The sequence below is a fragment of the Pipistrellus hanaki genome (assembly GCF_964339955.1).
Source record: "Pipistrellus hanaki genome assembly, chromosome: 9".
Classification (NCBI taxonomy): domain Eukaryota; kingdom Metazoa; phylum Chordata; class Mammalia; order Chiroptera; family Vespertilionidae; genus Pipistrellus; species Pipistrellus hanaki.
The window spans coordinates 68,838,787-68,853,514 of NC_140511.1; the positions used below are offsets into that span (position 1 = coordinate 68,838,787).

Here is a 14,728-nt window from a genome sequence, read left to right on the forward strand (position 1 = left end):
CAGAAGGCAGGAAGAGTAGTTTAATGCCCATCTGTTACTTCTATTTTGAAGCAAGTTAACCTCTGCAATTTTATTAAGGTACTAAATTTAGTATCACAGCTCTATGAGGACCAGGCCTATCCACCCATCTCATCCCTTCCATGTTAAATACATGACCCTCAGAAAGAGGAACTGTCCATTCCAGGCAGTCACCTTGGTTGTCAATAAGGCGGGAAGTGGAGCAGTGAGTCTGGTTTGCACCATCGTTGATGGGCTGCCAGGTAGATAGCAAACACAGATTGAAGTGTGAGAAGCCAAACAACTTTCTTGCTGGGTGGCCCTCTGTCCATCCTATTCCTATTTTATTGTGAATGGCAGAATTGCTTTAAAAAAAAAAGAAATTTAATATTTCCAGAGTGGCTAGCTTCCTAGAAACTCAACCTAATGGGAAAAATACTCCTTTCTACAGGATGAAATTATGAGATAGTCTTGGTAAGTGTACGGTCTGTGAACTAGAGGAGATTTAAACAGATCCACAGCCCTGCCTCCTGATCACCAAGTTCATTATGTAGTTTACACTTTAGAAATCACAATCTACACTACAGGAAGCTATGACCCCTGACCTTAGGTTGTACTTTCGAGCTATAAGCAGCATAGCTTGTGCTGACTCTTGTTAAAATTCTTTCCTCTGGAAAACACAATGCTTTACAGAGCTTCTTTTAGGACAGTGGTTGCACTATCAAAACCTACTGAGGACCCCATTGACCTTCTGTTTATATGGGCTACGGCTTTAAGATTTGGCATGTTAAAAATTATAGCTGAAAAAATTTTTAAGCTATTGGTTAATTTAAAAAATACCAAACTCATTACATGTTAACAAAATAATGTTTTATGAGAAATATCTATATTTTCTAATACAAACAATGGGCGAGAAGAGCACCACTGCTTTGCAAGTCTCTTTAATGTCTGGCTTAACTGAAGCCAGCTGACTGTCAGATCTGCTTCTGCATTCAATCTGGTACAGTATGTTGTTTTTTCTGAACTATGTGAAGAAAATTGCCTTCACACAAACATGTGGTTAGAAAATAGTCTTTTATAGCCTTTTCAAATAATTACAGATATTCTTTGATATCAAACCAAAATTCAACAAGCCCTGATTTCTAAAGGTTAGTTGCAATGTGGAATCTGAAATTGTATGAATAAACTTTTCATATTGTTATATTTAAATCATTGGTCCATGCTGCATTTCAAATGGATTTTCAATCCTGTATACTTCTGTAACATCTAGGAAATATTGGTTCACTGAGTTATACACATCTTCTAACATTTCATTATATAATACCAAAAAAACACCCCACATCCATTAACATTACCATGGATCTCATCAGAAAAGGCAAAGTAAGGAGAAGAGGTCAGGCTCAAGGTGGCAGTCATGAGTTTTCCCAAAATACTATTTTTTGCTTGAAAACGTAATCTTTATTATTAGTATTGAATCCTGTTGTTTTCCTTGAAGTGACACTCATTTCATTCATTTTAAAAAAATATGTCTGCGAAATACTCAAGTGTGAATAACTATAATTGGTCTGCTAGTTGATATTTCAAAGAAAAAATGGTCCATAAAAAAAGTAGCCAGTTCAGCTTACGGCTTACACAATCACACATGTTTTTTCTTGATAACCATCATACTGGGCCTTTATTAGGATACTTTGCACATACTTCCCATTTCCTCAAACTATTAAAAAGATTGAGATTTCATAACACTAATGTTTACTGCTTCATCCAAGGGCGTTCTTAAAGGAAACCACATTTTTTTTTTTTAAACTGAAAGAGCACAAATGTGAATACAATGGTTATTAGCACAGTCTGATGACAATGCCTGGTTCAAACTAAGTTATATCCACCATTATTTTCTTTATTCACCATCAGTGCAAATTCAACATAGTAAAAATGTCACCCAGTCTTAGTATTACTATAAAAATAGTTTGACCTTATGAATTTCCAAAAAGAATTTTGTGACTCTCCTCCAGGGTCCATAGATTGTACTGTAAGAATTGATACGTTACAGAAACCCTTCAAGGTCCATGTTCTAGGTTTGGTAGCAAAGGAATGAATGTTTAACAAAGGAAAGCATAATAATGTTATTATATTGTTGCTGTTGTTGTTGTTGTTGTTGTTATTATTATTATTATTATTATTTATGTCCCTTGGCTACGGTCAGGTAAAAATGCCATGGAAGCATATGGGGGAATCATTCAGCTTTGCTGTGATAGGGAAACCATGGCAAAAGCTGGGATTCCTCATGAATGTTAACATTACATTCTAACAGAGGACTTTAAAAGATAAACAGTGATAAGAACAAAACTTAGATCAATAAAACAGAAATCTTATTAAGTTAGCCTATATTTAAGAGAATGATTTTCAAGTGAAATTCCATAACAATGTTAGCAAGCTGTATTTCCTATTTATTTTATAGCTTTAAGCTTAACTTCATGGATCAGATAAAGATCAGCTGCTAGAATTACACTCAACAAGAAAAACCAGAATGTAACGGAGGAAGATAGCTTTTCTGCCATGTGACTGAGAAACCAATTAGCACTTCCCTGTCTTGCTTCAGGACTGAGCACTGTAATAACACCAGGTTTGCATTATGTTTCTAAGTGGCTATGTATTTTTTTCTTGGTTATTTTTGGTGGTGAAGTAAGGAGAAAAGGAGAAAAAGGGGGATAATGAACTAGAGGATTAATTTAGACTCTCCACCCAATACTCTATATACAGAGCCCTCAGAGCTGAATGCCTAAATTAAAATTCAGCGTCATCTCACTGTGCAGTGAAGCCATGCTATCCTTAAAAGACATTTGTGGAAAAGTCTGAGAAAATATGAATCGCAGAAGTGAAAGGATGCATTCAGTGGATTTCAAACAGTGTTTTGTACAGTCCTAGGTAACTCAGAGGTACCTCTGGGATTACCACAGGGGAAAAGAGAGGGCAAGTGGTAGGACTCCAGGCAGCTAAGGCACTCAGCTACTTCCATATATCAGGTTCATATGAGATTTAGTTTGAGCAAAGACTAAAAGAAGTTTAATAACCTATGATTGAATCTGCTTCCTGTGTTATATGATATTAAGCTTGAGATAATTATTTTAAAATCCAACAAGTATCCCCAATACACACATATATACACATTAATGAATCCCCCTTAAAAAATATGCCCAGGTCTGGTGGTTCAGTTGGTTAGAGTACTGTCTCATATACCAAAAGATTATGTGTTTGATAAGGACACACACACACACACACACACACACACACACACACACACACATATATATATATATATATATATATATATATATATATATATATACCTTAATTATACCTTAATTTAAAAAAGGTTATGTGTTTGATTCCCGGTCAGGACACACACCTAGATTTTGGGTTTGATTCCCAGCAGGGGTGTGTACAGGAAATAACTAATGGATGTTTATCTCACACATCAATGCTTCTCTCTCCCCCTTCCTCTCCCTGAAATCAATAAAAGCATATTTTTTTAAAAGCAATAATTAATGCATAAAGGAGTGGAACAGCAAATCAATGTTTCTCTATCTCTCTCTATATAAACTCATTTTTTTAAAAAAAGAATAAAATCTTACCATTTGCAATAGAATGAATGGACCTAGAGGGTATTATGCTAAGTGAAATAAGTCAGCCAGAAAAAGTCAAATACCATATGATTCCACTTACATGTGGAATCTAAAGAACAAACTAAACAATAAAAATAGAAACAGACTCACAGATACAGGGAAAAGACTGATGAATGGTGGCCAGAGGGAAAGGAGTTGGAGGACTGAGTGAAAAAGGTGAAGGGATTAAGAACTATAATTTTGTAGTCACAAAACAGTCCCAGGGATGCAAGGTACAACTTAGGGTATATAATCAACAGTATTGTTATAACTATATACGGTACCAGGTGGGTACTTGAAATATTGATGTATAACCTTGTAAAGTATATAACTGTCTAACCAAAATGCTGTATAGCTGAAACTAATACAAAATACTATATAATACTGAATGTAAACTGTAACTAAAAAACAAAATTTAAATGATAAAAAAAGAAATGCAGTATACATAATTTATTTTACTCTTTTCATATATTTGCCTAAAATGAAATAGAGACTGGAACCAAAAATCAGCTGGAAGAATTACCCAAAATTTTGTTATTCTCCATGTTTAACTGCAGTTTCTAAATTTTCAATAATATATACTTATTACTTACATTATAATAAAAGGATTGTCATGAAAAGAAATACCCTTTAAGAGTTGTCAAAATGTCCTCCAAGCATAAAAGACTATTCTACTCAGCAGATCTTATGTGCCTTATGTTTATTCTAAAGCAGTGGTTCTCAACCAGGGGCAGTTTTGCCCCTCAGCAGATGTTTGGTAAAGTCTGGAATCATTTTTGGTTGTCACGACTTGTTGAGAGTGCTTTTGGCATTCAGTGAGAAGTCAGACTAACTGCTAAACATCCTACAATGCCTAGCACGGCCCCAATAACGAAGAATTAGCCAGCCTCAAAGCAGTAATGCTAAGGTTGAGGGATCCTGTTCTACAAGATTAACTAGAATAAATGAGGAGCTTCTTCCCCACAGCCTGCTTAATCTTCAGCTTCTCTGCTGTGACGGCTGACAAAAAGGTACATTAATTCGGACAGAAACATCAGCAGTCTATGTTGGGTTGGCCTAGTTCCATTCTCTTGTCTCCAAACCAACCTCAGCTATAAGGCCTCAACACCTCCCTGATCACACTCTCAGCGCAGCCCAGAAACAAGGCGCAGAGCTCTCCCCTTACGTAAAAAAGCCACGCACCCCACACCGATGTTTGACCCACAGACATTTTAGCGCAGGGACAGTTTATAATTATAAATTATGAGAAGCTCTGAAGTGTGTCATGTCACATTTCTGTTTATCCCAATGCCGTAAGCAAACTCCATTTTCTTCAAAGTTGCTTTCCATAAAGCATAACATTATCTGCCAAGGGCAAGGTTCCAAAGACTAAACAAGGAGCTATTTCTTGGATCTCAACTCCATCCTCTGGACAAGCTTAATTTATATACTAGCATCTCTTTGTCTGTCATGGAAATTTTTAGAAACAAGCCAAAGCAATAAGTTGAGGTCTAAGAAGAAATCCAAAGTCAACAAGAAAAACACCAATGTTTTCCACAAATGACAACCTAGCCTGAAAAATGAAGAGACGTTCTGACCTCGCTGGACAGCCATAAGGACTCTGGGCTCGCAGTAAATGTGTCCCAGGGTACGCACAGAGGCTCTGCAGCCAGAAAGGCTTGGGGAAGGAGGAGACTAGGAGAAGAAGTGGATCATTTTCCTGAAATCCGGGAGTCTGATTCCACTTCACTTCAGTTCCAGATTTTCTGACCAATGACAAAGAGTGTTTGAACCCAGAGGGTGTTTGAATGAGGAACCAACATGCAACTCTGTAAGGTGTCTTATTGTTCTTTTCTAGTACTTTACAGTTATGTATAGAAATACAACAGCAATGTTCCAACATACGTGAGGATTTGGTTCCATAGTGATTCTGGAGTAAGTGTAAGGAAGTTCTCCATACCATGCTGTGAGTCTTGGTTGCTGGTAAGATACATCTGAGAAAGAAAATACAGGGCCTTTGAAATGGTTTAATGCTATTTAAGGTGTATCTACTGAGTGCTAACCACAATGTGCAAAAAGCTATGAGAAATACAAAGGCTGAGCAAGGATGGGCGCTGACCCAGGCTCCACCTTCAGAGAGAACGTGCAATTTCAAGACAAGAAGAGGTGTTGGCAGAAACAGTCTGAGCAAACTATGAGGTGAGAATGTGTGACTTAGGTGTGTCAGACACAAATAAGAATGAAGGAGTCAACAAGAGACAAGGAGGATCGAAAAAGCAGGACCCAGAGTCTGAAGCCTTGTAGGTAGGAATTTGTGGTACCAACATCCCTACAAAAAACAGGACAGGCCCTGGCTGGTGTGGCTCAGTTGGTTGAACATTGTCCTGTTCACCAAAAAGGTCACCGGCTCAATTTCCAGTCAGGACACAAGCCCAGGTTGTGGTTCGGCCCTTGGAATGGGTGTCTATAGGAGGCAACCAATTTCTGTTTCTTTCTCACATCGATATTTCTCTCTTTCTCCCTCTCTCTCAAATCAATAAAAAACATATTTTTTTAAAAGAAACAAGACAGACCATTTACCTTTTGCCACCACCATATAAACCCCTTTGATTTTGAACAAAGAAAAGTGTACTCTGATCAACCACAGCATGCAGCTGATTTTAGAAGTTTCTTATGTCCAATTTATTTAGAAAGGGAGTTATTCATAGATCTATTTCCCCCTGCAACAATAAGAACAATAACAATAAAAGCAGCTAACATTCACTGAAGGCTTACTATGTACCTGCCATTCTGGTAAGTACTTACCATGCATTATCTCATTTAATTATCACAACAACCTTATAAGGTAAATAATAATATTATTATTATTATTATTATTATTATTGGCTCCATTTCACAGATCTGGAAACTTAGGACTAGGAAATTACTGTATTTTGCTTAAAATTAACAATTATTTTGAATAACAGAGTCTGGAATCAAAGGCAAGTCTGTCACCAAAAGCCCTGCTGTAGAAACTGCTGGGAGTGAGGAGGGAGAGCTGAGTTATTCTGATGTTTGAGTCAAATGAAGCCAGTATACTTCGACTTTTTCTTTACAGAAAATTTAAATTCACTTGATTTGCCAGAAAGGAATTGTATAAGAGCACAGATGCCCCTCAGTGGCCCCCTCCGGTACTACAGGTGCTCTAGCAGCTTGTGGCTGACCACAGAGCAGCTCCAATGCTTGACAAGAGAGTACAAGCTCAAGAGAGTACAGCTGAAGCTACAGGAGGGACTCTTCCAGTGAAACAAGAAAGAAAATAAAAAGCCAGTAAGGATCGTGAAAAACGTATGCCGAGTAGAATCAGAAAAAGATAGAAAGCCCTGGAAGTTTCTATGAAGAAAGAGGGACACTGGCACCATGTGATGTAATAAAGGTAGTGAACAAACGCAAAGGGAAGTTAGCGTGTCAGCCACAGTTCGGCCAAACCAAACTGCTCTGGTTCCTTGAGTGCCCGCCCACCCCGTTCTCCTGCCATGTTCTGAGTCTATTACCCCTCTGTCCCCTTTCTCTGTCTGGCTAACTTCTATGCATCCTTGATAACTGTGGTGAAAAGAGGCGAGTGTTGGAAAACACTCCAGAAAGCGAGGCAGGCGGCAACCTCTGCGATCTCAGAGATCCACTTACCCTCTCTGATGCCGGTCCTCTGTTCCCAGGGAACTTCCCGACAAAGCTGCTCCAATACCCAGTCGGCTTCTCTCAAGTCAACAAAGCCAGGATACAAGCGCACCCTTGAAGCAGAAAGAACCATTCGTAACTAAACTGCACAGAAAAGATGGCTTGCAGACTCTGTTAGCAGACTGAACTAAGCTGGATGATGCCTCCTTTCCTGGGGAGATGAATCATCTCACCACACCTCCCGTAGCAAGCAGAGCCCAACATCACCCAGGTCACGATGCTCGGATGTAAAATAAACTTCTGTGTGCAGACAAATAAAAGCATGAAGAATAAAGGGATTCATAAGGGCTCTTATAGACATGGTTCAAATTTGCTGCAGCACTGCTTCGCTGTGAAGCCTTGGGCAAGTTATTCAACCTCTGGACCTTGGCTTTTGTAACCCGTAACATGAAGTTCATATCCACCTCAGAGGGTTGCTGTGAGAAGTAAAGTAAGCCTGGCCCCGTGTCATTTTAACAATTGGTAGTCTTCTGATGCTATGCGAAATGTATGGGAAACAATCATTTATGATTACATTAAAATTAAAATAGCCAAATGATGGTTCTTTCTCTCAATGAATAAGCAACTTATTTTAATATTGCTAAGTCAGTTCAAATTATTTTGGAGATCCTTCTTAGGAAGTGTTCTGAAAGCCCTTGTAACATTCTCTTAAACTTTTTTACTCTTTAAAGATGCATTCGATATTCTGAAAGAGCCCAAGCTCACCTTAGCCATACCTGGTTAACAATGAGATGTGACCAAAATAATGCAACTGGTTTCCTTGTGTGACTGTTACACTTTCTTTAAAAGGGAGGCTCCAGAAAGGGTTATAATAATGGCAGTGCCACTAAGTAATTACAGAGACTTCTTCTAAGCAATTAATTTAGATATATAAGTTCTGATATATTTTGCTTTAAATGCTTCATTATTTATAGTGACAATTAGTACACTCATGCATCGATTAAGGTCACTTACCTAGATATGCCTGTGGGTGAATGGCTGATTTCATATACACCCTCTTTGCTAAGAAAACAAAGAACACAGGCTTGTTAATATCAAACAAAACAATACGTCCACCCAGTGGAAGGGCTGTCCTTAGATCTCAAAATCCTGGCTCACCAAAGTCATTCAACAATGAGGGCAAGAACAGCCCACCTCCTACCACTGAGATAAGGGCGAGATGGCAGGACATCATTAATGGCACTGGGAACAGATCCTGACAAGATCAGACCATGAAAGGAAGACTGTAATAACATAAACTCTGATCCTACCCCTTCCTATTCACCCATAATTTAGGCCAAAATAGTGCCAAATAGAGAGCCCCCTTGGAAACTCTGGAAAAGGGATGCATCTAACAGGTAGCAAGGGCTCTGTGCATCTACTGCTTTCAGATACATGTCTAATGAGGTTCCTCCTCTGATTAAAGCCCTTCAAGGCTGCTAAAACTGGATTGGCTCAGTGGATAGAGCATCGGCCTGCGGACTGAAAGGTCCCGGGTTCAATTCCGGTCAAGGGCATGTTCCTTGGTTGCGGACACATCCCCAGTGGGGGGTGTGCACGAGGCAGCTGGTCGATGTTTATCTCTCACCGATGTTTCTAACTCTCTATGCCTCTCAATTCCTCTCTGTGTAAAATCAATAAAAATATATTTTAAAAAATTAAATTAAAAAAAAGTCCTTCAAGGCTCCCCAGCAACTTGTCAGCATTGTATTTAACGTCCCTGTGACCTGGCTCCACCTCCCAATAGCTCCACCAACTTCACTGCCTCGACTCCCTGACTACATCACCTCGTTTCAGCTCAGCATCACCTTCCTGACCTTTAATCCACCCGAATGTTAACATCTCATCCTCTGTGCTACCATAAGACCTTACGTACAAATCTACTATTTCACGATACACAGGATTACAATGTATTTGGTCACATGTCCATTTCATTTACTAGACTGTGGGCTACTGAGGGGCAAGAAATGGATTATTACTGTTTCCCAGCACTTAGCACATACTAGTCGAGCAATAAAAGCTAATTGAATTTAATCAAGTTTGCAACAGCACAAAACTGTTGCGTATGTGCAGGGTGGCGAGGTCCATGTAAGAGAAGTGTTCCCGACTGGATAGGTGCCTCTATCCAGATAATTGTGTCAGTTCCTTCTCAGAAGGAGGTACGTTACTGAGGATAATACAAAGGGACAGTTTTCACACACCGCTCTGCCATGTGAGTGAGTAGCTCACAATCTCTGAGCAGGCTCTTAGATAGATGTGTGAGCTACTCTGAACCAAAATGTAGCAGAACTACTGTTACATATACAGTATTGGTCATATTTCTAAACGTGTTGTGTGTGATTACAATGTTGCTATGTGATATATTTTGGGCCACATTTAGAAACTGGCTCACTGCAAATGTGAGCCACACTTCTGGCTATTAGAAAAATCTAGCACAGCTGACTCTAGATAACCAAAATTAACAAGCCCTAGGGTTAAATAGGAATCAGTTCTGTCACTTTGCAAACTCACAATTGCCCATTTTGTAACAGGTTTCATGGTTTTATTTATTCTCTTTATCACCAATGGAGATAATATCACACTGGTATTTGTAAAACAACCGAAGACTGTAGAGCTACTAGACTGGACCTTAAGGGATTAAGTAGTCAAAACACTTAATATTACAGACAAGAAGACTACAGCCCAGAGAGATGACAGTAGCTTACCTAAGAACTAGTTACATAGCTAACTAGTGGCAAGGCCACAAAAACATACCCTTTCTGAAAGCATGATGACATTTGTGTTAGTTTAAAATATTTTTAAGATATACAAGTCAGCCTTTAACAGCCAAACAGCTTAACAGACTGCTCATGAGCAATAACATAAGCATAATGATAACCTGCTAAAATAAAAGGATGCTTTAGACTGACAACTTATGCACATCAGATGAAAATTGAAAAGCAGGAAAAGAGGAGTCAAAGCATCTTTAACAATTTTTGACAAGAACATTTTAGACACATTAATATGAGGAATGGAATGTTTACTATCATTCACTTGCTCTGAAACAATTATGTGGTTTTAAGAAATAGGTTGTAGGGATATCCAGATTTCTAGCAGCTTTCATAAGCATTGCTAGTAAAATGGTACCTACAGGCTTCTCACAGAGCCATGTTTCAATGACTCAGGAAAAACGCTCCTCCAACCTGTCTTAACCTAGGAGATATTTTAGCTCACTGTCTGCAGACATATTAGTGAAGTAGGGTCAGGAAAGCTACACCAGTCAGAATTTGACGTAGACTATCTTGTTGCATTTTCCACACCCTCAGTAAATTCAGAGAGGCTTCTCAAAAGACCCAGCTTAAAGACATCTGAGATAGGAATATCCCAGCCTAAAATTAAGACACTAACTGAGCTGCTATCTCTCCCAGATGGAAAAACCAGGGTGGGGGAACAATCCCAGGCTCTCCATTTCAGTGCGGGCAATAGTCAGAGGAAGGCAGCAAATTACTTACTCAATCACTCGCGGCTCCGGGGCTGTGCGCACCGCCTGCAAGGAAACAGGCAGATCTTACTGTGGAAGGGCTCCTCACCCTCAGCGAGGCTGACTTGCAGGATTACCGTAACCTTTCATTCTGGTCAAAATAAATCAGTTCAAAACTATCCTTTTTTATTCCAAGATCTCACTGTCCCACCAGAAACTCTCGTTTCTGCTCTTCTTAGTTACTAGTGAGCGTTAAAAGACGAGGCAATTGGAATTGATCCATTTTCCTAACAGTGAGCATTAGGAAAACCTTTCCAGGAGATTTTTTAAAACAGAAGATATTCTAGAAAGTAAGGGGTTTTAATCATTTATGAAATCATTACTAGAACACAGCAATTTTTGATCACTATGCCACACGCATTTTTAAAACACGCAATACCCGACTCTTTAGTCAGGGGCACTGACCTCTTTTCTCTTAGATTGTCAAATAAGAAAATGACAATAGCTAACACAACAACAGCTATCCAGTGTGAATGTCTGAACCATAAATATATAGGTCATATAATTGGGTTGCATCTTATTGGTTATGTCACATAATCAGGTGGTGTTTGATTGGTTAATTCTTGGTACCAGAACTCCTTATATACAAGTATAGGCACCTGATTCTTTAAAAAGTCACACTGGAGAAAAAAGGATGGATAAAAACTTTCTTTTTCTAAGCCAATCAAAATTATACCTTTTTAAATGTCGGATCGGCAAAAAATATACTTTTTGGATTGCTAAAGAATTTTAGTAATTAGTTTACGTGTGCCATCAGATGAAAAAGGTTGAAAATCACTGCTACAGCATGATGCCTGATATTTAGCTTTCTCCCTTATTAGAAAGAGTGAATCTTCACTGCTTCTTACATTTTTCCCCATGGGGGGAAAAAAAAAAGCTAAAATATCAAGCATTGTAGTTGCTGAAATTTCAATCCAATTCCAGAGACATTTGCTGCACTAGCACTGAAGACAGCGTGGTTTTAGGACTGTTAGACTTTAACCAATGAAAGCTCTAGTCATGTTGTCACCTCTAACCTCTGATCATGTACAGCCTCTGTACCAAAAAAAAAAGGCGGGGGGGGGGGGGGGAGAGGAAGAGTGGGGGAAATTACACATGCCCATAATTTGGGGGAAGACTACAGAGAATTCTCAGACATACTAAGAAATTGATATTCTATATTTCATTATTATTATAGTCCTTTAACTCTCCTTTATTAGTGAATTTATTCAGTCACTACTTTTTTGAGTGTCTACAATGTGAATATAATTTATAAACCATCCGTTACTGTTGAAGGATAAACAAGAATTTACCTGCTGGGGTTCTTTGAATACAAACTGTTTGTCTGACAGATGATGCTCCTTGTTTGTCCAGGTCTGACCAGGGCTCTGGTGGAAATGGCTCTTAGCTGTGGTAGCTGAAGAAAGAGAGAGAAAATTCTGCTCTCATCACCTACTGCTGAGCAAGGACCAACGAAATCCACTTAGATGTGACCTCTATGACCTCTACAAATTAATCAGTAACATCTACTGAAGACCTCAACACACACATTGAAAGGTCTGAGTGTAATGACGAAGTGAGAGAAACACTACAGATCAACCCATAGCTCACCGTCAATAAATTCAGAGAAAATACCAGCCAGATTTTAAATAATTCTTTAACATCGAAATGGGAGTCCACTGTACACCAGAGGGATGTAAAGGAAAGAGGATGACAGTTGTCCACATTCACACACACAGGATCCCCACGGGTGCTTGCCTGGCTGAGCCACGGCCTGGCTCTTGGCTGAGCCAGCCCAGGCTCCCTGCACGCGGGCTCGCCGTCTTTTGTCCTCCATGTTGACCAAAAAGGCTTCTGCTCTTAGCTTTCAGACGATTTCATTGCTGATATGACCCGCACGATGGTAGCCTGTTTTTAAACACACACACACACACACATGCTTTTAATAGGAGGTGTGAGAACTTCTACTACTAAAGGGTAACTATAATCCTTCCAGGCAGAAGAGACTGCTCCACAGCAATCAGAGCTTCTATATAAAATCAACTTCTGTGATCACAACATCTCAAGCAAGGAGCCTACTAAGTCACTTAGGGCTGCTGGTGTTAAGGTTTACCTTTTGCAATCTTATTATAGTACCTTCACGTCATTCACAAGAAAGTGCATTCACGTCATTAAGAAATTCTATGCCAGGATTATAAACTACATTCCTCTTATTAGTCCCCAGAGCAGAACTTGAGGAAACTAATACTCCCCCCTACCTGGAAACTGAGAAATAGGCCAAGGCTCAGTTTCCGAAGACATTTCCATATCTTATCATCACTGGTGGCATCAAACATCCCTCGAAGCTTGTTAAAAACACCCATGTCCTTGCCCTGGCCAGATGTCTCAGTTGTTTGGAGCGTCATCCCGGTTGCAGGTTTGATTCTCAGTCGGGCACACACCTAGGTTGCAAGTTCAATGCCCAGTCGGGGCACATATGGGTGGCAACTGATGGATGCTTCTCTATCACATCAGTATTTCTCTTTCTCTTTCTCCCTTCCTGTCTAACTAAAAATAAAAAATAAAAACCATTTTAAAAATGGCCTGTTAGAAAATTTGATGTAGGATGGATACAAGTGTAATAAGCATTGTAGGAGACATGTATGAGGACCACAAGGTTAAGTACCTCACTAACGTCACTCAAGAAATCAATAGCAGCCCTAATTGATAGATGTCTCTAACTCTCTATCCCTTTCCCTTCCTCTCTGTAAAAAATCAAATATATATATATATATATATATATATATAGTCAATAGCAGATATATTACTATTCAAATTTTGTTACAATCTTCAGTTAATTGAAAAATCTACCTCATAATGGTCAGTAACGTCATATCACTTTGACATTTTCACCAATAAAGTTTTAATTCACAGCATATACAGGAGCATGCAGACCTACCAGGAACAGGGAGGTTTAGGCATGCTTTGAAACTATGATCCATTTCTTTATGAGCCTATCTAAAAAGCTTCTCATCACAGGTTCTCGAAGGTAACAAGCCTGTTTAACCTACTGATTACCAGGATCCACCCCACACACACCTTCTGATTCAGGACAGCTGGGATGGGCGCCCAGAAATCCGAATGTTTAACAAATTGCCCAGGTAACAAATACGTAATTCTTCTCCTAAGTGGGGAGATGATAGAGACTGTCATCTGCCCCCAAAATACCAACTCTCCAGTCCCACAAGACTGGTAGAGGAAGCCCTCGTTTGATATTTTCTCTCCATTGAGGCCTTAAAAGCTTAACACGACAATTAGCTATAGTTCTTGCTCGGCTCAGGGGCAGCAATAGGTTACTACATGTCAGGGGACAGATGTTGAAAATACGGGTTCCAGGGTCCCATAACAGTTTAGAAACTGTTCATTCACCCCACCTCCCACCCGGGATTCCTATCCCAGTCCAAGCTGGTGAACCCCGTCGGCCAGGACTCGCTTTGAATCAAGATCTGCCACTTCCCAACTGCATAACCTGGGGCACATGATTCCACCTTTTGAGGCCTCAGTTTCCTCTTCTATGAGCAGGACACCCATCTCTCCCTCACGATTGAAATACAGATTAAACGGTCTGAAAGCTTGGCCCTCCACAAGGGTTAATAACTTTCCCTAGCAAACCCTTCTCTTCCAGGAGGCTCGGGTGAGGTCGCGGAGGCCGCGGGGAAAGGACCTCAGAGGCGGCCCCCGCCCCACCAGCCCGAGCGCCCACCGGGGAACCCACGGGCCGCACCTGCCGGCGGAGCCGGGCGCGCTCCGTCCTGAAAGCAACCCTCGGCCCCGGACCTGCTTCGCCCCCTGCAGCCTGGGGACCCTTAACAGTGCAGCACCGACTCGAGCAACTCCCAATCAGAGGCCGTGGCGTCAG

The 14,728-nt window shown here is 40.0% G+C and overlaps 1 protein-coding gene across 2 annotated transcripts in view; it reads right to left on the reverse strand.

The window, feature by feature from the left end:
• ALKBH3 (alkB homolog 3, alpha-ketoglutarate dependent dioxygenase) overlaps nucleotides 1–14,706 on the reverse strand; it is a 30,789-nt gene extending 16,083 nt beyond the window's left edge. The window contains exons 1-7 of one of the 2 annotated variants that reach the window (XM_084894006.1): nucleotides 14,647–14,706; nucleotides 12,589–12,738; nucleotides 12,144–12,247; nucleotides 10,823–10,857; nucleotides 8,307–8,354; nucleotides 7,302–7,405; nucleotides 5,541–5,629 (exon numbers count right to left, since the gene is read on the reverse strand). In XM_084894006.1, the coding sequence (XP_084750132.1) occupies nucleotides 5,541–5,629; nucleotides 7,302–7,405; nucleotides 8,307–8,354; nucleotides 10,823–10,857; nucleotides 12,144–12,247; nucleotides 12,589–12,667 (459 nt within the window). In that variant the 5' untranslated portion in view covers nucleotides 12,668–12,738; nucleotides 14,647–14,706. Of the gene's footprint in view, nucleotides 1–5,540; nucleotides 5,630–7,301; nucleotides 7,406–8,306; nucleotides 8,355–10,822; nucleotides 10,858–12,143; nucleotides 12,248–12,588; nucleotides 12,739–14,593 lie in introns of both variants that reach the window. The other variant, XM_084894005.1, reaches the window with a different exon arrangement.
• Between the last annotated feature and the right edge of the window lie 22 nt (nucleotides 14,707–14,728).